The sequence below is a fragment of the Oncorhynchus keta genome, chromosome 36 (genome assembly GCF_023373465.1).
Source record: "Oncorhynchus keta strain PuntledgeMale-10-30-2019 chromosome 36, Oket_V2, whole genome shotgun sequence".
In the NCBI taxonomy this organism is placed as follows: Eukaryota; Metazoa; Chordata; class Actinopteri; order Salmoniformes; family Salmonidae; genus Oncorhynchus; species Oncorhynchus keta.
The window spans coordinates 4,392,658-4,416,121 of record NC_068456.1 but is presented as its reverse complement, the minus strand read 5'-3'; the positions used below and the strand labels follow the sequence as shown (position 1 = coordinate 4,416,121).

Sequence of the window (23,464 nt, the reverse complement as noted above, 5' to 3'; positions counted from 1 at the left end):
TCTTGAGATGTTGCTTCAATATATCCACCTTTCCAGCCCCTCCTGCAGCAAAGCACCCCACAACATGATGCTGCCACCCCCCTGCTTCACGGTTGGGATGGTGTTCTTCGGCTTGCAAGCCTCCCCCCCAGTTTTATTGCTTCTTTAATCAAGTTTTTTAAACAAGTTTTAATGACTCCAATCTAAGTGTATGTAAACTTATATGTAGGTTTACATACAGTTTAAGTCTGAAGTTTACATTTGTACAGTTGAAGTCGGAAGTTTGCATATACTTAGGTTGGAGTCATTAAAACTTGTTTAAAAAACTTGATTTAAGAAGCAATAAAAATGGCCTTCTTTAGACTAGTTGAGTATCTGGAGCATCATCATTTGTGGGTTCGATTACAGGCTCAAAATGGCCAGGAACAAAGACATTTCTTCTGAAACTCGTCAGCCTGTTCTTGTTCTGAGAAATGAAGGCTATTCTATGCGATAAATTGCCAAGAAACTGAAGATCTCATACAACGCTGTGTACTACTCCCTTCACAGAACAGCGCCGTTCATTTTTCCCTTGATCCTGACTAGTTTCCCAGTCCCTGCCACTGAAAAACATCCCCACAGCATGATGCTGTCATGTTTCACTGTAGGGATGGTGCCAGGGTTCGTCCAGACGTGGTGAGGCATTCAGACCAAATAATTAAATCTTGTTTTCATCAGACCAGAGAATCTTGTTTCTCATGGTCTGGGAGTCCTTTAGGTACCTCTTGGCAAACTCCAAGCAGGCGGTCATGTGCCTTTTACTGAGGAGTGGCTTCTGTCTTGCCACTCTACCATAAAGGCCTGATTGGTGCAATGCTGCAGGTGGTTCTTCTGGAAGGCTCTCCCATCTCCACAGAGGAACTCTGGAGCTCTGAAATAGTGACCATTGGGTTCTTGGTCACCTCCCTCCATTGCCCAGTTTGGCCGGGCAGCCAGATCTAGGAAGAGTCTCGGTGGTTCCAAACATCTTCCATTTAAGAATGATGGAGGCCACTGTGTTCTTGGGGACCTTCAATGTTGCAGAATTGTTTTGGAACCTTTCTCCAGATCTGTGCCATTGACACAATCCTCTCTCGGAGCTCCTTCAACCTCATGACTTGGTTTTTGCTCTGATATGCACTGTCAACTATGGGACCTTATATATACAGGTGTGTGCCTTTCCAAACCACGACCAATCAATTGAATTTACCACAGGTGGACTCCAATGAAGTTGTAGAAACATCTCAAGGATGATCAATGGAAACAGGATGCGCTTGAGCTCAATTTCGAGTCTCATATCAAAGGGTCTGAATACTTATGTAAATATGGTATTTCTGTTTTTTCTTTTTAATACATTTGCAAAAATTATAAAATCATTTTTTGCTTTGTCATTATGGGGTATTGTGAAATTGTTTAATTTAGAATAATTTAGAAGTTTAGAAATTGTTTTATTTTATTTAGAATAAGTCGAGGGGTCTGAATACTTTCCGAAGGCACTGTATCTGACTCAGTGGTTGGAGGCAATTTATACCTATACAATTTGCAGAGTTGTGACTGGAGGGCAATCTTTGTACACTGAAAGGGATACTTCGGGATTCTGGCAATGAAGCTCTTTTTGTTTCCCCAGAGTCAGAAGAACTCATGCAAACCATTCGTACGTCTCGGCATCTAGTATGAAGGAACTTAGAGGGACTGTACTTTCACTATTTTATCTGACTCTGGGGAACTCGATTGCCAAAAGTAATATTATCTTTTGTATATTGCTTTGGACACTACTGTTGGTGTGTGTGTGGTGTGAGTGAGTGAGTGAGTGAGTGAGTGAGTGAGTGTGAGTGTGTGTGTGTGTGTGTGTGTGTGAGTGTGCATGTTACCAGATATGTACATAGCCCTCTCTTATTTTAATGCCTTAAATAAAGGCAATATTGAACCATCTCAGTATTTTCAGTACTTCATATCCCACCAGATGATTAGCTGTTTCATTCTCAATGGACAGTTTAGGAATAGGCTGTAGTCACATAGTTTGCCTGGCTTTCACTGTGAATGAAGCAAAATGATCACGAAAAACACTTCACGCACAAAGATGCATAGCAATGTGATTTGTATTGTCTCTGTACAAAATATACACATCTTACATATGCAATGCAACCAGTTGAGGCGAGCTAACTAACTACACACAGTCAGTAACAACGGGTTAGTAGGTATCATTGTTCTATGACACAGTACATGGAGTATAAATGGGTTTCAATGGTGCTCAGTGCATGAAATCACCTACGGAACCTGCAAGCAGACAATCAGAGCCAGACCCCCCCCCAAAAAAAAAGATTGTGAAAACATATTCAAGTGGATTAAATGTTATTACAAGTGTTAACCGATTAATAATACACTCCAGGTAGAAGTTGGCCCAGTGATAGTTTACCAAAATTACAAAATGACATATGAGTTTATGCAGTCTATGGACAAGTTGTGGCAGCAATCCATGATTTGGCTTTGTTTCTCTGGAACTGTTTTCAAATTCAAGCATTTTAGCATTTGTGGCACAAACCTAATGCAAGTCACTGGCACCTCTATTAAGCATTTTTGCGATTCATGTCCAACTCATCTATCTATAAGTGACTTAAGCCTTGTTTACACCTTGCGCTAACATGTGAGTTTTATGACCTGATCTATATGATCCAATCACGATGTGACCAAGGTTTGTCACATCTACACATTGTTTTAAAAAATGTCTCTTATCCGTTCAAATGTGTCTGCATTGTGACAATATTAGCTGCTGCCTCCCTCTATGCAAATTATTTGACAGATGTTCTTTCAAAATGTTATGATTTGGTTTATTTTAAGACATTTGATGATGTCATATGTCAACCTGTCAAGGACTTTAGAGGCTGGTCAAATTATGATTTTAATGATTTTACCATCTGGGTCTGTTTACTCTTGATTGATATCCAGGTACGTCTGCCTGACTACCTCCGGAGGTGTTCGGCAAAATCTGATCACAATCAGATCACAATGTGTCTTTAAATCATCTACACCTGGCAAAAAATGTAGGCACAATCAGAATGTGGGCAGGATCAGGACAAAGATGGCATGTTAGCACCATATATAAGTAGGGCTTTATTTGAGCTACACGATCAATATGAGATATTTCAGGTTGATTTGGATTTGCTAATATAAGTACCATTGACTTGCATCGGATTTGTGCCACAAATGCTACAACGTCAGCATTTGGAAAAAATAGTTCAATGCCAGGTAAACAAAACCAAAGCATGGATTGTTGTCATACCTTGACCATAGACTGCTTACAGGGTAAGGAAATCAAAATTAAATGTTGTAATTTAACCAGAGTCCTAGGATCAGTTATCCTACTCAATCCTAACCTTAATGAGTATGCGGCTGTACGAATATCTGACCCTTGACCCGTTGGTTATCTACTCCCAGGAACAGGTAAAAGGGTGTAGAATATGGACGTTATTGCTTATGCCACTGTTGTAGGGCTGAAAGTGATGACGTAATTTAATGAGACACATAAGAAGTAGTTGATGGAGACAGGTAATGTTATTTAACAAAAGATCAACATTCTCTTCAGAACCACAAAGGCATTTCAAACACTTTTTTAATCCCCAGTTCGAAACTTGAAGTTGGCAAAGACTTGGGAAACTGTACTATTCAGGTGACAAATCACTCTCTTACGCAGTGACACACACACAACCCAACACCCCTACACACAAAAGCATTCACATTCTATCCCTTTCCACTCTAATCTCTCTTTATCTCGTTCTCCACTTCCTCCTCTCCTCCGACATTTCACACATGTGCCTATTTATAGCCTGATATAACTGCAGGTGGCTTTAAATACTTCTTCAGTTTGTGTGTCTGACTCTTTGGTAGAAACAGTACTGGTGTCCTCACACCCACCCACCCACCGACTCACTCACCTACCCACCTGCCCACCTTCACGCACACACAAACACTCACACACACACACTACAACACCCACGCCTGATTTTGTGTACGTAGACATGAAACAAGAAGCATAACTTGGATACTGTATCAGGTAGAATTGTCCTCGACATGTTGCTGCTCTTTCATGGTCGATCTAAACAGAAATGCTTTCAGCTTCCGTTGCATGATCAGTATAATGAAAGATAGGCATAATATGACGCATTACAGTATTTGATAAGTCAGACATTTCCGTTTCGACTCCTATTCCCATAGTTCACTGCATCAGCTAGTCACCTGTAAATACGGTAAGGAGTCTACTGAAGCCTAGAGGGTCGAAGTAGCATGTTCTTCAATTCAGCCCCACATTAGACTGTCTAGTAGTTCTTGACCGCAGGGTAATTGGAAGAGGTACAACAGTCAGCATATGTTAGTGTTAGTACAAAGGAGGCCTCATATGGAGTTGAAATTTGAATGGTTTCCTACCAGAGACAGGAATGACAAGTACGCACACGGACGCGCACACACACACACGGAGCGAGGCACCGGTGGATGACTCTTGCAACAGCAGACAGGCAGACAGGCTTTGGAGTATTTCTGTATATATGTACAAGTTATTATTATTGACATCATTATTGCGATATTCAAATCAGTCCCTTATTAAAAACAACTCTGTCTCTGTCTTCTGTTCGCAAGAAGTCTCATCCTTCAGATCCTCAGTCCCTTCAGTTCCATTGTCCCTTTTCCAAGTGTCCTTTCCTCCTTTTGTCCACTAAGTGGCGGTAGTTACCTTAGTTTTAATGACAGAGGTGTCAGGGGTCCAGCTGCTCTGGTAGAAGTTGCTTCTAACCACAGATCTAGGATTAGCCACCCCCGACCCTAACCTTAACCATGAGGTGGGGACATGCAAAACTGACAATTGGTCAGTGAGTATGGGGGACTTTATCCTACATTGAGTCCAGGCAGCATGCTACAGCAGCTGTGTCAGAAACAGGAGTGTTAAAATAATACAATAGTTAACGAACCAGGGGTGTTTTCAACCAGACAAAGCACTCCAAAAGTTGCATATAGACGTAACGAATAGAGCTGACACGATTGACTCCCTATTACACAGGACAGGCAATCATATTTGTTCTACACAACACATTTCTATCTGAATGTTCTGTAACGTTGCTCACTCCTGAACCGGTCCTTGATGTGGATGTGGATCACCAGCCCCTCTCTTCTCTATGTCTCTGGGAGAGATGAAGGGCTGGATAAGAGGGGGCACCCCCTTTTGGCTTGGAGTGAGGGCAGAGAGAAATACACACACACACACACACACACACACACACACACACACACACACACACACACACACACACACACACACACACACACACACACACACACACACACACACACACACACACACACACACACACACACACACACACATAATGGCCACTAAAGGAGCAAACGTAATGGCATCAAACACATGGAAACCATGTGTTGGATGTATTTGATACCATTCCACTTACTCCGCTACAACCATCACCACAAGCCATTCCTGCCCAGTTAAGGTGCCACCAACCTCCTGTGGTGCACACTCACACACACACACCTCCCCAGTCCTCTAGCCACTTTCCTATGTCAGAGGCTCCTAGATGACGTTGTCGAACAGCTGCATGGACTGCATGATGTTCTCATCCTGAAGAGAGGGTGGGGGGGGGGGGGGGTTGAGAGTGAAAAGGAGAGAGATAGAAATGTTAAGCATAGAGAGACAACAGGGGTAGCAAGTTTCTCGAGGCACAATTAATACCTCTTTGTTTCAGCTTACTTTTTCAAGGGAGTCAGACTCCTTAAGATAGAGATGACAGTAAAAGGTGAAGCTCAGAGGAGTCGGCTCAGACAGTTTCCTCTCTGCTCACTCTCTCTCTATCAGAATTTATTTAAAGTGCATTTTAAATGGCTCACAACCCAAAACAATGTTGGAAAATGGGTGAAAAGGGAATATAAAATGTGCAAGCAGTAACGGTCCTAAAACCAAACCGTGGGGAATGCCCTAATTAACCTTAGTGAGATCCTGTCTTACAAACAAGAACTTTCACACACTACACACACACAACCTACCTTTTGGCACGACTCGATGAACTCATCAATAGTGACCACACCATCATTATTACGATCCATTTTCTAGAAGGGAGAGAAAGGGCAGGAAAAAGGGGACAAACGTTGTTCAGTGCCCCTGGAGCAGTTTGCGGTTTGAGTACCTTGCTCAAGGGCTCGCTCTAAAGAATTGGGTTTGATAAACAGAAATTGAATGTTGACCTGGAAAAAGCTCTCCACATGTTCCCTGGGTGCCTCGTCCTGCATACAGGGGTATGTGTACTTCCCCATCATATCATAGATAGACTTCATTATATCCATCATCTCCTACAGAGAGACAGAAAGAGAGAGAGAGAGAGAGAGAGAGAGAGAGATGACACAGGGTATACCCAGCTAGCATTTGGTTTCCTTGGAAGTTGGGGGAATGTATGTTTTTGGTTTCACTTTTGTGGGAACGAAGCGATACGTTTCCTGATGGGTAAAACTGAAATGACAATTGTTTTGCAGGGAGGTTCTGAGAATATTTGACTCTGGTTCCCTGAAAGTTTTCCTGGGAGGATTTATTAACGCTCTGAGAATGGAAATGATAGGTTTTTGAAACTTCCTTAAAAATGTCACTGAATGTTTCAATAAGACTTTTAATAATGCTGTTCTCATTTTGAGCTAACAGAGTTATCTGTGCTTAGAGTTAACTCAAAATGAGCTAACAGTATTATTAGAAGTCTTATTGAAACATTTAGTGACATTTTTAAGGAAGTTTCAAAAACCTATAATTTCCATTCTCAGAGCGTTAATAAATCCTCCCAGGAAAACTTTCAGGGAACCTCCCTGCAAAACAATTGTCATTTCAGCTTTACCCATCAGGAAACGTATCGCTTCGTTCCCACAAAAGTCAAACCAGAAACAAGACCCAAATCATGCAATACCTATTTTGACATGGAATCAGTGGGATTTGAATCTATTATCTTCTGATTCTCTGTCCATGGAATTAGACCACTGCACCACCCAGATGGAGCTAGCATGCCATGATTGTTTTACGCATACAAAGCTGTTTATTTTAGTCTATTCAAAAAGACTCCATTTCAAAGGAAACACCTGAACACACTTAACAAGGAGGAGGCTACCGAGAGTTTTGTTGATGCTGAGATATATGTTTTTTTTAAACATTCTCAGAACGTTCTCTGAATGTTACTCAAGTTTTCTTGCGCTTTTTATGTTAAGTTTTCTTCATGTTCTGAGAACGTAATGTATGTTGTTAAATAACATCCTTGGAATGTTCTCTGAATGTTACGAAAGGTTTCTTGTGTTTTTATGTAACGCTTTCTTAACGTTCTCGGGGCAATTTAAAAACATGACTTTTAACAGAACCATTAGAAAACCTGTAGGAAACGCTATGCTGAAGTACTGAAATTGCCACATCAGAATGTTGTTTCTTGATGTTATCTGTATTATTTGAGAACGTTCCCAATACCAAACCGGTTGGAGAACATTCCCAGAACATTCCCAAAATGTAAATGAAATGTAATCATGATTGAACTTTTAGGAATTGTCCTGTTAAGGTAATGAAATACCAAGAACATAATGTGTTTTTTGTGAAGTTCCTTAAATGTGCTGAGAACGTTCCAAAATCAAAGCAACTATCCTGCACCATTCCCAGAAAGTTGTGGGAAGGTTGTATGCAAAATAACCATAGGACAACCACACTCTCACCAAGCTCTAAAAAACACAAGGTTCTCAGAACATTATGTGGAAGCTGGGTAATGTCACAGCACAAGATCAGTCAACCACTCTCCAATCTGAGATTGAGGGTCAACTTGAGAACTGTCAATTTTAGAATAGACTTTAGATTTATAACATGGATAGAGAGCTCAGAACTTAGAAGAGGAGACTCTGATTTAAGAATGGAGAGGTACAGTCTACACACCCCTTGCACAATCTTCACATTTTACTGCCTTAAAATTTCTACGGATCTACACAACATTTTTTAAGTAAAAGGTCAATATCGAACATTTATGAAAATAATTAAAAAGAAGAAATGGTAGATGTCTTGACACCACAGAGTTAATACTTGGTTGAAGCACCATTGGCAGCCATTTGAATAAGATTCTACTATCTTGGTACAACTCTTAGGGTAACATACAGTGGGGCAAAAAAGTATTTAGTCAGCCACCAATTGTGCAAGTTCTTCCACTTAAAAAGATGAGAGAGGCCTGTAATTTTGATCACAGGTACACTTCAACTATGACAGACAAAATTATATTTTTTTTCTCCAGAAAATCACATTGTAGGATTTTTTATGAATTTATTTGCAAATTATGGTGGAAAATAAGTATTTAGTCAATAACAAAAGCTTATCTCAATACTTTGTTATGTACCCTTTGTTGGCAATGACAGAGGTCAAACGTTTTCTGTAAGTCTTCACAAGGTTTTCACACACTGTTGCTGGTATTTTGGCCCATTCCTCCATGCAGATCTCCTCTAGAGCAGTGATGTTTTGGGGCTGTTGCTGGGCAACATGGCCGTTCAACTCCCTCCAAAGATTTTCTATGGGGTTGAGATCTAGAGACTGGCGAGGCCACTTAAGGACCTTAAAATACTTCTTACAAAGCCACTCCTTCATTGCCCGGGTGGTGTGTTTGGGATCATTGTCATGCTGAAAGACCCAGCCACGTTTCATCTTCAATGCCCTTGCTGATGGAAGGAGGTTTTCACCCAAAATCTCATACATGGCCCCATTCATTCTTTCCTTTACTCGGATCAGTCATCCTGGTCCCTTTGCAGAAAAATAACCCCCATGCTTCACAGTAGGTATGGTGTTCTTTGGATGCAACTCAGCATTCTTTGTCCTCCAAACACGACGAGTTGAGTTTTTACCAAAAAGTTGTATTTTGGTTTCATCTGACCATATGACATTCTCCCAATCTTCTTCTGGATCATCCAAATGCTCTCTAGCAAACTTCAGACGGGCCTGGACATGTACTGGCTTAAGCAGGGGGACACGTCTGGCACTGCACGAATTGAGTCCCTGGCGGCGTAGTGTGTTACTGATGGTAGGCTTTGTTACTTTGGTCCCAGCTCTCTGCAGGTCATTCACTAGGTCCCCCCGTGTGATTCTGGGATTTTTGCTCACCGTTCTTGTGATCATTTTGACCCCACGGGGTGAGATCTTCCGTGAAGCTCCAGATCGAGGGAGATTATCAGTGGTGTTTATGTCTTCCATTTCCTAATAATTGCTCCCACAGTTGATTTCTTCAAACCAAGCTGCTTACCTATTGCAGATTCAGTCTTCCCAGCCTGGTGCAGGTCTACAATTTTGTTTCTGGTGTCCTTTGACAACTCTTTGGTCTTGGCCATAGTGGAGTTTGGAGTGTGACTGTTTGAGGTTGTGGACAGGTGTCTTTTATACTGATAACAAGTTCAAACAGGTGCTATTAATACAGGTAACGAGTGGAGGACAGAGGGGCCTCATAAAGAAGAAGTTACAGGTCTGTGAGAGCCAGAAATCTTGCTTGTTTGTAGGTGACCAAATACTTATTTTCCACCATAATTTGCAAATAAATTCATTAAAAATCATTTTTTCCCTCATTTTGTCTGTCATAGTTGAAGTGTACCTATGATGAAAATTACAGGCCTCTCTCATCTTTTTAAGTGGGAGAACTTGCTCAATTGGTGGCTGACTAAATACTTTGTTGCCCCATTGTATAGACATTGTTTTTGTCAAAATTGCTCAAGCTCAATAACTTTGGTTGGGAGTCATTGATGAACAGCAATATTCAAACGTTGTCTCTGATTTTCATGGAAATTTAAGTCTGGGCTGAGACTGGACCACTAAGGAACACTCAGCACCTCTTGGAAAGCCATTCTAGTGTGTCTTTTTTAAAAACGTGTTTTAATTGTCCTGCTGAAAAATACAATTATATCCCAGGGTTAGGTTTCCAGAAGACTGAGACGTTTTTTCCTCTAACTTTGTAGCTGGGCTTTGCTCCATTAATTTTTTAATTTTGATCCTGACAAACTCCCCAGTCCCTGCCAGTGACAAGCATACCCATAATATGATGCTGCCACCACAAAACTTGAAAATGCCGAGGATTTGACTTAAACCATTTAGGCCAAAAAGTGCATTTCTTTGCCGTGTTGTCTTGCAGTATTACTTAATGGCCTTGTTGCAAACAGAATGGATGATTTGGTGCAGATTTTTAAAAACAAAAACTTCATTATTTTCAAGCGGTCATACAGGCCAGTAATGTTGTTGATACTCTGTATTTTCAAGTATGGTATATGTGTGTGTGTGTGTGTGTGTGTGTGTGTGTGTGTGTGCATCTGTGTTTGTGTGCAGCCGTGTGTGTTACCTCTTTGGTGATGCAGCCGTCTTTGTTCAGGTCGTACAGGTTGAAGGCCCAGTTTAGCCGGTCGTTTATCGTTCCTCTCAGAATGATAGACAGACCAAACACAAAGTCCTGAGAAAAAAAGAGTGAAAGCCAAAGATATTGAGAGGGAGAGAAAGAGAGAGAGAGAAAGAGAGAGAGAGAGATTTAACATTTTTGTAAACATTCTTCACCACCCATCATACTCCATACACTTACACACCTTTTTCCCCACCACTAGAAGCACATTTGGTTCCTTGGAAGTGGTTGTGGGAACGAAGCCATGCGCTTCCTGACTGGTAAAACTGAACATTTTTAATCGGTTCTGAGAACAGAAGTAACATGTGTCGCCCATCCCCTGGGCTATAGCATCAGCAAAGAAGATGGTGTGGCTCACTGCAATACACTATTTTCTCCCAGAGTGTCCATCAACAATGTTTCGACCCTTAGGTCGCACGTGTATGTGTGTGTGTGTCTGTATGTGTTGAGAGGAGCAGAAAGGCATTCATTCTATTTGTATACATATTCAGCTGCAGCTGCATATACAGTACGCAGACTGAGATAGTTTTTCCTCACTCAGGAAGTAGACAATAGTAAAAAATAATCTTACCTCGAAACTAATCGATCCATTCTTGTTAGTGTCAAAGGCCTCAAACAAGAAATGTGCATACGCACCCGAATCTGAACGGATAGAGACGTACAGAATATGTCATTGAAATGTATCTGAGACAACAATATACCAAAAATTCCAAGTGGGTAAATATATTTGGAACAAAACCTGATCAAATACGTTGTTAGCACATAAATGTAATTTCAGACAACACACTTTTATTCTGTAACAAGTAGTTAGATACATCTTCAACCTAAATATCATTTCAAACAAGGCCTTGTACTGTAAGTGCCCTACTGTAAGTAGTGCAGACATAATGGTTAAAAAATGGGACATCACATCAATACAAATATCACTGGTCTTAAATGTTGTTACTCTTGTTAAATGTCTCAGTTACTTTGGGGAGTAACAGATCTTTAAAATGCTTAGTTTGGGTTTAGGGTTATAGGTCAGGGGTCAAAGGTTTAACGGTCATTGACTCACCTCCCTGGGGGAAGAATGTGGAGTAGATGGTTTTAAAGGACTCCTCATTCACCACTCCACTCGGACACTCCTACCAACAACACAACAGAAAGAACAGGATCAGTCAGAAGGCAAGTCTTCTGCCATCCATATCCTATTATACGTTCTTGAAAGAGGGAGAAATATTTGCAGTTTTAAAGCAAATTTCATGTAATTCTACACATTTTGTCATGACTTATGACAGGTTAATATGATATCTGAGTGAGAGTGACTAACAGAAATCAATGGGGGCCCCCTGGAGGTCAAATCAAATCAAATTTTATTGGTCGCAATTCACATATTTAGCAGATGTTAGTGCGGGTGTAACGAAATGCTTGTGTTCCTAGTTCCAACAGTGCAATAATATCAAACAATACACAACAATACACACAAATCTAAGGGTAAAAGAATGGAATTAATACAAATAGAAACATTACGACAAGCAATGTAGGAGTCCGGAGGATATATATATAGTGCCTTCAGAAAGTATTCAGACCCCTTTACTTTTTCCAAATTTTGTTAGGTTACAGCCTTATTCAATTAGTATATTTTCTGATCAATCTACACACAATACCCCATAATGACAAAGTGTAAACAAGTTAAGAAATGTTTGCAAATTTATAATAAACAAAAACATAAATACATTATTTACATACACTGTATATATATATATATCTATATATATACAGTATATATATATATATATATATATACACTGTATATATATATATATCTATATATATACAGTATATATATATATATGTACAGCAATAGTTGAATAGGATGGCCTTGACTAGAATACAGTATTATACATATTAAATAAGAAAAACAGTATGTAAACATTATACAACTGACCAGTGAGTTCATGTGTATGTACATAGGGCAGCAGCCTCTAAGGTACAGGGTTGAGTAACCAGGTGATAGCCGGCTAGCGACAGTGACTAAGTTCATGGCAGGGTGCTGGGTGGAGGCTGGCTAGTTATGGCTATATGATGGCCTTGAGATAAAAGCTGTTTTTCAGTCTCTCGGTCACAGCTTTGATGCACCTGTACTGACATCGCCTTCTGGATGTTAGCTGGGTGAACAGGCCATGGCTCAGGTGGCTGAGTTCCTTTTTTGGCCTTACTGTGACATCTGGAGCTGTAGGGTACATCTGGAGGGTACTATGGTGTTGAGGTGTTGAGGTCTGAGATGTATGAACAGTGTTCTTACGTAGGTATTCCTCTTGTCCAGATGAAATAGGGCAGTGTGCAATGCAATGGCGATTTGTTTGTATTAAACCATATTCCAAGTCATCTTGCAGTGGTTAAATGCAATGATTCACACTTTCAGTTTGGCGCGAATGCTACCATCTGTCTACGGTTTTTGCTTTGGAGAGGTTTTATTCTGCCATAATTACTACAAGTTTAGATAGCTGACTAGACTAATTTACCAATCTAAACCATTTTAATTGACATGGGCTAAATGAGTGACTGTCAGCAAGTGGCATTATGTGTCTCGATTCAGGAAAGTAGGCGTATGTCACAGGTCACTTCTTCACAGGCGAGGCATTTTTTTGGCAGAAATGCTTTCTAGAACATGTGACCTTTCATGTGCCTTAATAACAAACGTGTATTACATCTGTAAATACGAATAACATTGTTCAATTGCGAGCCTAGTTGGTTTAGCCATGGAAAAAGTCAGGAACCTTCCCACTAGCCATGATTGGCTGAGATAATGGATGGGATGGACATGCCGAGAGATGAGTTCGGATTGATTTGCCATGTAGCATGCTTCTGTCTATAACATGAGCTGCTCTGTATGTGTAGGTAATCCTTTCAAATGCAGCCTTTTTAAAGACATCATAGAGATCTCAGTGGAATTTCTAGTGGAAGCAGAGTATGATAGCTAAGTAGATGGAGAAAATGCTGGCGTTTGATTGCAAATACGCAGAGGGAGTCGGAAAGAGAACACTGAATGAAGGCTGTTGTATAAAACACCTGCCTCCGGACTACATTTTCAAACTAAGGGCAACCATGGCCTCCGTGACAGAGAAGGAGAATCGTTCATCCATGTATATGTGTAAGAGAATCTAGCTAGCTACATTCAGATATTATACATTTCTAATTCAGTCATGAAGTCATTTTCATTGCAAGTTACAGCCTAATGTTAGCTAGCAAGCTAACATTGAACCTAGTTGGTTAGCTACTTACAGATTTATGCAGGGTAGTAACGTTATGAGTTGGGATAATGGTTCATTGTTTAGCTACATGCTTAACAAAAAAATATGTTATGCAGGTAACCATTTCACTGTACTGTTTACACCTTCTGTATCCTGTGCATGTGACAAATAAAGCTTGTATTTGATATATTTTTGCTAGATTGACGTGTGATAATTTAATTTGGGTTAATTGGTGTTAAATTACACCAGTTAGGCTATTTTGTACCACCAGTTTGCTGATGTCATGCAACCTGTAGGTTTTGTATTTATACTTTTCATAATGACAGCGAAAAGGTTGACGTGAGACGACAATAGAATGCTCATGATGTCACTGCCACAACTGTCTACAGACATGTCGATAGACGTAGTATAAACCAACCATTGTTTAGTACACTACCGTACTCACTCTATTTAGAACATGGTCTCACGTGAATCCTTAACCTTTTAAGGTATAGGGTGCAGCATTTTCACTTTTTGATAAATAGCGTGCCCAATGTCAACTTCCTGCTACTCATGCCAGGAATATAAGATATGCATATTATTAGTAGATATGGATAGAAAACACTCTGAAATTTCTAAAACTGTTTGAATCATGTCTGTGAGTATAATAGAATTTATGTAGCAGGCGAAACCCCGAGGACTAACTGTTCAGATTTTTTTTTTGCCTCTGACTTCTCCCTCAGTTGTCTTTGCCAAGGGATATTTGATAGGAACCATTTTTCAGTTCCTGCCACTTCCACTGGATGTCACCAGTCCACTGGATGTCACGAAGAAGAAGCACATCCTGGACCAACGTTACACTATTGAGAGTTGCGCAAGATGTAAAAAGGAGCATGGTTTGTTTACTTGCTGTATTGAATACTGATTGCCCCGTCTACAATTTGATTGATGATTAACTTCTTCGATATAGGGGGCAGACCACTTCTCAGTTCCTATGCTTCCTGGCTGATGTTTTGGTCACTTTTGAATGCTGGCGGTGCTTTCACTCTAGTGGTAGCATGAGACGGAGTCTACAACCCACAGAAGTGGTTCAGGTAGTGTAGCTCATCCAGGATGGCACATCAATGTGAGATGTGGCAAGAAGGTTTGCTGTGTCTGTCAGCGTAGTGTCCAGAGCATGGAGGCTCTACCAGGAGACAGGGCAGTACATCAGGAGACGTGGAGGAGGCCGTAGGAGGACAACAACCCAGCAGCAGGACCGCTACCTCCGTCTTTGTGCAAGGAGGAGCAGGAGGAGCACTGCCAGGGCCCTGCAAAATGACCTCCAGCAGGCCACAAATGTGCATGTGTCTGCTCAAACGGTCAGAAACAGACACCATGAGGGTGGTATGAGGGCCCGACGTCCACAGGTGGGGGTTGTGCTTACAGCCCAACACCGTGCAGGACGTTTGGCATTTGCCAGAGAACAACAAGATTGGCAAATTTGCCACTGGCGCCCTGTGCTCTTCACAGATGAAAGCAGGTTCACACTGAGCACGTGACAGACGTGAGAGAGTCTGGAGACGCCGTGGAGAACGTTCTGCTGCCTGCAACATCCTCCAGCATGACCGGTTTGGTGGTGGGTCAGTCATGGTGTGGGGTGGCATTTCTTTGAGGGGCCGCACGTGCTCCATGTGCTCGCCAGAGGTAGCCTGACTGCCATTAGGTACCGAGATGAGATCCTCAGACCCCTTGTGAGACCATATGCCGGTGCAGTTGGCCCTGGGTTCCTCCTAATGCAAGACAATGCTAGACCTCATGTGGCTGGAGTGTGTGAGCAGTTCCTGCAAGAGGAAGGCATTGATGCTATGGACTGGCCCGCACGTTCCCCAGACCTGAATCCAATTGAGCACATCTGGGACATCATGTCTCGCTCCATCCACCAACGTTGCACCACAGACTGTCCAGGAGTTGGCGGATGCTTTAGTCCAGGTCTGGGAGGAGATCCCTCAGGAGACCATCCGCCACCTCATCAGGAGCATGCCCAGGCATTGTAGGGAGGTCATACAGGCACGTGGAGGCCACACACACTACTGAGCCTCATTTTGACTTGTTTTAAGGACATTACATCAAAGCTGGATCAGCCTGTAGTGTGGTTTTCCACTTTCATTTTGAGTGTGACTCCAAATCCAGACCTCCATGGGTTGATAAATTTGATTTCCATTGATAATTTGTGTGTGATTCTGTTGTCAGCACATTCAACTATGTAAAGAAAAAGTATTTAATAAGAATATTTCATTCATTCAGATCTAGGATGTGTTATTTTAGTGTTCCCATTATTTTTTTGAGCAGTGTATATATATTTTACAGCGTGACTCGACTGATTGACGGATGTGCAATTTTCCCAACCCTCAGCCCCAGGTCTCTAGCCTTCCCAGATCCCCATTCCCTCTCTTCCCCGCACCCCCAAACTCACGTTCTTGAAGCCCCTGTAGAGAACTTGTAGTTCCTTCTTGTTGAACTTGGTCTGCTCCTGTAGTTTGTCCAGCCCCTCTGGTCGATGGCACACAGTGGACAACTCAAAGTCATCCTCTACGCTGTCTGTGGGACAGAGAGGACTGTTAGATATACCTATAGGTCAGTGGAGGCTGGTGGGAGGAGCTATAAGAGGGCAGGTTTATTCTATTGGCTGGAGTGGAATCAGTGGAACGGAGTCAAATGTGGTTTCCATACGTTTATTATCGTTCCATTAATTCCGTTCCAGCCATTACAATGAGCCGTACAGTTATTGCTCCTCCCACCAGCATCCACTGCTATAGGCTACTCCTACAAGTGCCAGCCTGGCACACCTTTTAATTGGTACTAGAATTATAATGGTAAAAACACAGCCAACTAAATCAATGTTAATTATGAACTGTTGAAATATCATTGAATTCATGTTAGCAGATATTAGCTTTACTTAAACATACCGTGAGATGATAAATCTCTACATTTACATTGTATTGCAATTCCCCAAAACTGAAGTGCACAAAGAAAGACAGGTAGTCGTCAAGTCGTCAATAGAAAACAAAAACATATCAACATCACAGATTCCTGAATGTCTATGGAGAAGTTCATTTAGTAACGCGATGATAACTTTCAGTGAAAGTAGTGGTAAACCATCGAAACATCAGTGAAATGACAAAAGCCCTCAGATCTTCAGGCAATATGATAATATGGTCCTCACACTCCATCTCTCCCTCCCCACCCATCTCTCTCCACTCATCCCTCTCTTCCAACCTTATTACACACACAGTCAGCTGAAGACAATCATGCCTCACTCCTCCTCTCCTCTTATCCCAAGATGCAAAGCAGGGCTGACTGTCTGTCCGCATCTCACTTCTCACCTTTAAACATACATCAGTCACTCACCATACCAGACAAATATACCTCCAGAACACACAGTTCAATAATACTGAGATATATCCAGATATATTGTATACAGTGTGTGTATGTGTGAGAGAGAAAGAGAGAGAGAGAGAGAAGGTGTGTGTGTATCTGTCTGTGTCTGTGTCTGTGTGTAAGCATGCACATGTGTGTGTGCCATGTGTGTGTGTGTGTTTGTGTGTGTGTGTGTGTGCGTGCGTGTGTGTGTGTGCACTCGCGCGCGCGCGCGAGTGTGTGTGTGTGTGTGTGTGTGTGTAAGAGTAAGATTGCGTGTGTGTGCATTTGCGGGCCCATGTGTGTATGTGTGTGTAGGGAGAGTGAAGAGTGAAGAGTCACTTGCATTGACTGACTGAGGCAGCAACAGAAGGCGTGCAGCAGGGCAGCAGCTTGAGGAATCTCTGCTTTATAGTCTTTTTACTTTTGATGGTGGGAGTGTTACCTGTAATCACCAACCATAGCAGAGGTTAGACATAGAGCACACATAGACACACAAAGAAAGAAAAACTCACAGACACAGGCCTGACGTGCACACCCACAACCATGCACACACACACACACACACACACACACACACACACACACACACACACACACACACACACACACACACACACACACACACACACACACACACACACACACACACACACACACACACACACACACACACACACGAACGCACAGCATAAGCAACATGCAACTCATTAAAGCATGCACAGCAGTCTCCCATAGTAAGGGCAACGGTTCGGTTTGCTGACCTGGCTTTTCTAGGACAGGCGTGTGCGTCCATTTCAGCTGATAGCTTACATCAGCATACACAGACCTCTACGGGTGAGTCATTGGCAAACACAAAGAAATAATTAACACTCAGTATGAAGCCATAATTATCTTCAGTCTGAATGGACTACAGGAAACTGAGGGAAGGGCAAAAGGGTTCTTATGAGTTAAAAATCCACATTTACGTGACCTTTTCAAAGATTTCTAGGAATCAATGCAACGCAATTTCTAGGCAATTCCTAGACTACCAGTACAATAGTTTTTGATAGACATAATGCCTCCTAGAGAAAAGCCATATGGTTAGCTTGTTGAGCTCAAGCCCAACTCTCTACTCCAGGCGTTTTCAAAGTCTGAGACAGTGGCCTCCCTTCAGGGAACATCAATACAATACTTTCCATTATATACATGTATTTAGTTTTAAAATATATAGTTGCAATGAAACTGTTAGAAAACAGATTTTATTTTATATTTCTTTGGACACAACTTAATGAACATGCAACATACTTTAAATCAATAAAAGTGCTTTCAAAATATACAGTTAATTCAGTCTAAAAACGTTTAGTTGTTGTTTATTTCACAAAGTATGTCATTGCCCTTTTAAAACACCGTTGCCCCTTTAAGAGCTCTGCGACAAATTCTGGTTGTATGCATTTTTGCCATGCAAGCAATTTTAGGAATTGTGAAATAAATGTGGTAGCACTGGAAAGCTGGAATACCCCTCATTTTAAATGGAGCCACCAAACTGCTTTAAAATGTGTGTTTTCCCCACGATTGTAACGAGAAACAGGTCTAATATTTATTCATTATTAGAGAACCGAATACAGTTATGCTGAATCCCAAACCAGTCCCTCGGCCCCTACATTTGCACGCTCACGCGCAGCCCTGCCATATGTGCGTGTCCAAAAGCTGAGGGCGTAAAAATGATCAAGGGTGTAGGGGCTAATTAGAACCTCCAATAGCCTATTTGACCAAGCCAGCAAGTCTGCAGGCTCCAAAGAAAAGTGGTATCCCAACATGCACCGCAAAATGTTTGGAGTTTGTGCAATTTCATACAGAAGAATGGAGAGGTGGGCGTAATTCTCTGACGTGTGTTAAATAACCCCCAAAATAAATGTTTAACTGTTAATGAGGTTAATATCTTGTGTAATTTAAATGTGGAACATCAATAACAACATTCACAGTTTGGGTAGGTTACTTTCTAAATGTAATCCATTACAGTGACTAGTAACCCCCTGGTGAGGCGCGCCTCACACTTTGAAAACATCTGTGTTAGATCAACATTCAGCAGGACCTTGATCAAACGACTCAAACCCAATCAGTCCTCACATTTGAACAGATCAGAATTCAACCACTAGAACTCATCCATCAGAACTCGTCCACCAGAACTCCAAAGTCATCCATCAGAACTCCAGGACTCGTCCTTCAGAAGTCATCCAACAGAATTCATTCATCAGAACTCATTCATCAGAACTCATCCACCAGAAATCAGCTCATGTTACTCACTACGCACCCTCAACCCACTGACCACACAAACAGCACAAGTACAACCCAAGTTGGAACCAAGAATAATCACAGTGCAATTCGAAGACACAATCAGTAAGAATCAGACCTGGTACTGTCAGAGCGAAGTCATACTGCAGAGAGAAGAAGAGAGCACCTGCATCTCCGAAGTAACAGCAACTTCACTACTTCTAGTAGATCTCCAGATGGTGGAGGGATGAAGGCCATGATACAGACCAGTATTGTATGACCTGTAACTATACCAATAAATTAACACACCTCTGAATGAACACACGCATGCGCACACAGGTTGACACAATCCCTATTATGTACTAAGGACAAGCTGTTGATCTGCTGACCGTGTCACTCCCTGTCTTCCCCATAAGCTTTCTGTCCCACCCCCTACAGGTATGCTGCCAAAATAGGCAGTACGAGGTTAGAGATTGGAGCAAAATGTACTGACACACACCCACCCACACACACACACACACACACAGAGAGTAGCCTTGGGAGACGGGATGGAGTGTGTGTGTGTTTGATCTGACCCACGCAGGGACATCAAAGCCATTATGGCCACCAGGGCTGAGTCAATCACACACTGCTCTATCCCTAGCCAAAATGCATGCACGCACACACACACACACACACACACACAGGGTGACATTATTCCCTACATAATTATTTTTTTAAAATCAAATTTGTTTTTGAGGAGAAATCAGCTTTAACATTGCAGATAGATTGAAGCTTCCATCAACGTAATTGTCTGCATCACTTGCAATCCCCCATATATAAAATATATATATATACATACACTGTACATACTGTACCAGTCAAACGTTTGGACCTAATACTCATTTAATGTTTTATCTTTATTTTGAAAATGTTGAAAATCATTAGTTCCTTTCTTCCGGTAAACCTACACCACACGCTCTGTCTCCCCAATAACCTATTACTCCTTCATCTGCCGGGGTCAAAGAAAAGACAAAGAAAGGAAATGTAGGGCGCGGTTAAGTAGAGGCCCTGCAGTTTGGCCCTGATTACATCTTCCCGAAGGTACTGAAGTCTGTTGGTTTGTCCCCCACCGCACAGTACTTCTTGACTTATCCACTTTGTTAACAGGTTAACATGACACATCTGTTTTTGCTTCCTTCTCCCTGGCTGACAGATGAGGTAGTTCACAGGCCCCATTTTCTGCAGCACCTCGTAGGGACTTCACCATGTGGCCAGGAATTTACATTCCGTCATGGGTACTGACACCATAACCCGATCCTCTGGGGCGAACTCTCGGGTTGAACGAGACGGTTGTCGACTTGACTCTGCTGTAAATGTTGCTTCAATGGGCATTACATGGTTTATTCTATGTGTTCTATGACAGGGTTCTGGGGGCTGGGCTGTTGTTCCCAGTTCTCCTTTGTTACATCTAACAATCCACTGGGCCTGTGGGAAAACAGTAGCTCAAATGGGGGAAAACCAGTGGATGCCTGGGGTACTTCTCCTATAGCAAACATCAAAAACGGCAGCAGCTGGTCCCAGTTTTGCCGAATCCCGCTCCGTGGTCCGTCTGAGCATGGATTTCAGGGTTCTATTGAATCTCTCGACTAGGCCGTCCGTCTGTGGGTGATATACAGAAGTGCAGGGTTGTTTGATTTGAAGCAATTTACATAAATCTTTCATCACCTTAGACATGAACACCATACCTGGGTCCATCAGGATCTCTCGGGTAAACCTACCCTGGAGAACATCTGTAGCAGTTCTCTGACAATGCTCTAGGTGTTGGCACTGTGCAAGGGAATAGCCTCGGGATACCTGGTGGCATAATCCACTACGACCAGTAGATGTTGAAAACCTTTTGCAGACCGTGATAATGGTTCAATTAAATCCCTAGCAATTCTATCGAAGGGCGTGTCTATCATTGGCAACGGGATTAAGGAATTGTGTAAATCAGGAAGGGGTGAGGTTCTCTGACAGTCAGGACACACCTGACAATATCTTACCGCATACACCCCGGCCAGAAAAAGTGTTGTAACACCCGTTCTTGTGTTTCTCTCCTTAAATATCCTCCCAACAAGTGGTTATGGGCCAGGTTCAGCACTATCACATGAAACGGGGTTGGAACCAACAGCTGCTCCACTGTGATGTCATTGGACTTCGATACCTGGTATAAGAGATTGTTCCTCATGGAAAATGGGGAAAGGTGAGTACATTAGCACGATTTACAGGTACACATGATCTATTACCTTGACATTCTGTCTGGCGTTCTGTAGTGTGGGGTCTTCTATCTGAGCAGTACCAAACCTTCCCCTATACTGTGTTAACTCAGGAGGAAAAATTTGATGTGCATAAGAATTTCCAGGCCCCTCGGCCTGTGCTTCCTGTTCCTCCTCTTCCACCATTTATGGCCCACTTATCCACACTGGGTTTCCTGCCTTTTCGTCGTGTCCTTCCCCTTCTTCTTCCAGGAGAACTCTAGTGTCGGCTACAGGAGTCGGGCAGGTAAGTACCAATTTGTTAACTTTCCTTTCATAGGTCAGATAGTTCTTTGGTAGCGGTTTTCTTTTCTTTTCACTGCAAAAATGTAAATATCGCCTGGCATGCCCTATTATCTGGCACCGCCATCTCCTTCGTCCTGTAGTCCTTTCCACAATTCTTGAAAATATGGACAGTCGTGACCTAGTAGCACGGGATATGGTAGGTTCTCAATCAATCCTAGGTTAACTCTGAACTGCACTCTGCTGGTGTTAATCTCTACATCTGAGTTTGGGTAGGTTTTGGTGTCCCCGTGAACACAGGTGATGTCCCTGGTTGGAGAGGCAGTCCTCTGCGGCTGGGATAATAGTGATGGTCTGATGAGGGAGAACATGCTCCCGGAGTCTAGAAGAGCATCTACTTCTTTCCCTTGGACCTGTACCCAACTGAGGTGTGGTGGGTAGCGGTGGGCTTGGACATGGGCTGAAATGACATGGCAGTGGTGTAGATTGGAAATGTGAACAGCATAGGTTCCTCCTTCTTGGGACAGTGCCATGTGATCTGTCCTATTTTGCCACAGTGGTAGCACTCCCAGGTGTCGGTATCAACCACTCTATTCCTCACCTTTGCTTCAGGTTGGAAACCCTGGTCCTGGCACCCACATTCCCCATCCGCTCTTTGGATTCTTCCTTTCCAAACCCGGGGAGTCTGCAGGTGAGATTTCTTGCTTCCTCATTTGAGGCCTCCCTTTTCTTGGGTGGTTCTGTCCAGACGACTGGGTTTGAGCAGTTTGTCAGTTGCTCGACACCTCTCAATGAGGTCCACCACTCTGTCTGCTGTGGTGGGACTGCCCTGGCTGACAACCTTCTTTAGCTCGTAAAGTAAGGCCATGTAGTGGTCAATCACTATTCTTTCCACAATGCCCCCAGTACTGAGGGTTGCGGGCTCCAGCCATTTTTTTGCTAGGTGAACCAGGTCAAATATCTGTGACCTGGGTGCCTTCTCGGGTTGATACGTCCAAGTATGTAAGCGCTGGGCCCTTAAAGAAATGGTGACTCCAAACTGTGCTAATATTTCCTTCTTCAGTAGTCATTGGCTTCTGTTGCTTCCAGATCAGACCACGCCTGATGTGCATCCCCACAAAGGAATAGAGCCAGTATTCCTGAAATTGTATCTGTGGCCATGCCTCTCGTTCTGCCGTGCGCTCAAATATCTTTAGGAAAGCCTCAAAATCAGGTGTCATTTTCTGCAGATATCGACTGGCCACAATGGTCTGTTGAGCAATGTTCACCGCAGTGATTTCAGCAGTTAACTTTTGTATGTCCATATTAACCTACAGTTGACACTTCATTTGTTCCTCCAATAAGAGGCGTTTCGTTTCCGCTTGCTGCCGATTGGCTTTTTGTTGCATGTTATTGGAAGTGGCTAATTGCTTCAACAGATCTTCCATGGTTGTCTCTCCTTAAAACCACCCTCCACCCACATTTTTTTATGGCTGCGTGTGTGTGTGTGTGTATCCTCACAGCCTGCTCACATTCTCCACCAATGTGGCGGTTTCGGCGCCAAGATCTTTGTAAGACAGGGTTTACGCATACAAACACACACCACCAGTCCAAGTAAAGGGTTAAAACGGCTTATTATTATTATCAGGTTTTGGCAGCGTTCCTGATATACCAAACT

At 42.4% G+C, this 23,464-nt stretch overlaps 1 protein-coding gene across 3 annotated transcripts in view; it reads right to left on the bottom strand.

Moving 5' to 3' along the window:
• Window positions 1-3,938: 3,938 nt before the first annotated feature.
• LOC118369384 (Kv channel-interacting protein 2-like) overlaps window positions 3,939-23,464 on the bottom strand; it is a 197,106-nt gene continuing 177,580 nt past the window's right edge. For 2 of the 3 annotated variants that reach the window (XM_035753767.2, XM_052498347.1), the window contains exons 2-8: window positions 16,092-16,216; window positions 11,479-11,548; window positions 10,996-11,066; window positions 10,371-10,478; window positions 6,244-6,348; window positions 6,046-6,108; window positions 3,939-5,623 (exon numbers count right to left, since the gene is read on the bottom strand). In XM_035753767.2, the coding sequence (XP_035609660.2) occupies window positions 5,576-5,623; window positions 6,046-6,108; window positions 6,244-6,348; window positions 10,371-10,478; window positions 10,996-11,066; window positions 11,479-11,548; window positions 16,092-16,216 (590 nt within the window). In that variant the 3' untranslated portion in view covers window positions 3,939-5,575. Of the gene's footprint in view, window positions 5,624-6,045; window positions 6,109-6,243; window positions 6,349-10,370; window positions 10,479-10,995; window positions 11,067-11,478; window positions 11,549-16,091; window positions 16,217-17,377; window positions 17,481-23,464 lie in introns of all 3 variants that reach the window. The other variant, XM_052498346.1, reaches the window with a different exon arrangement.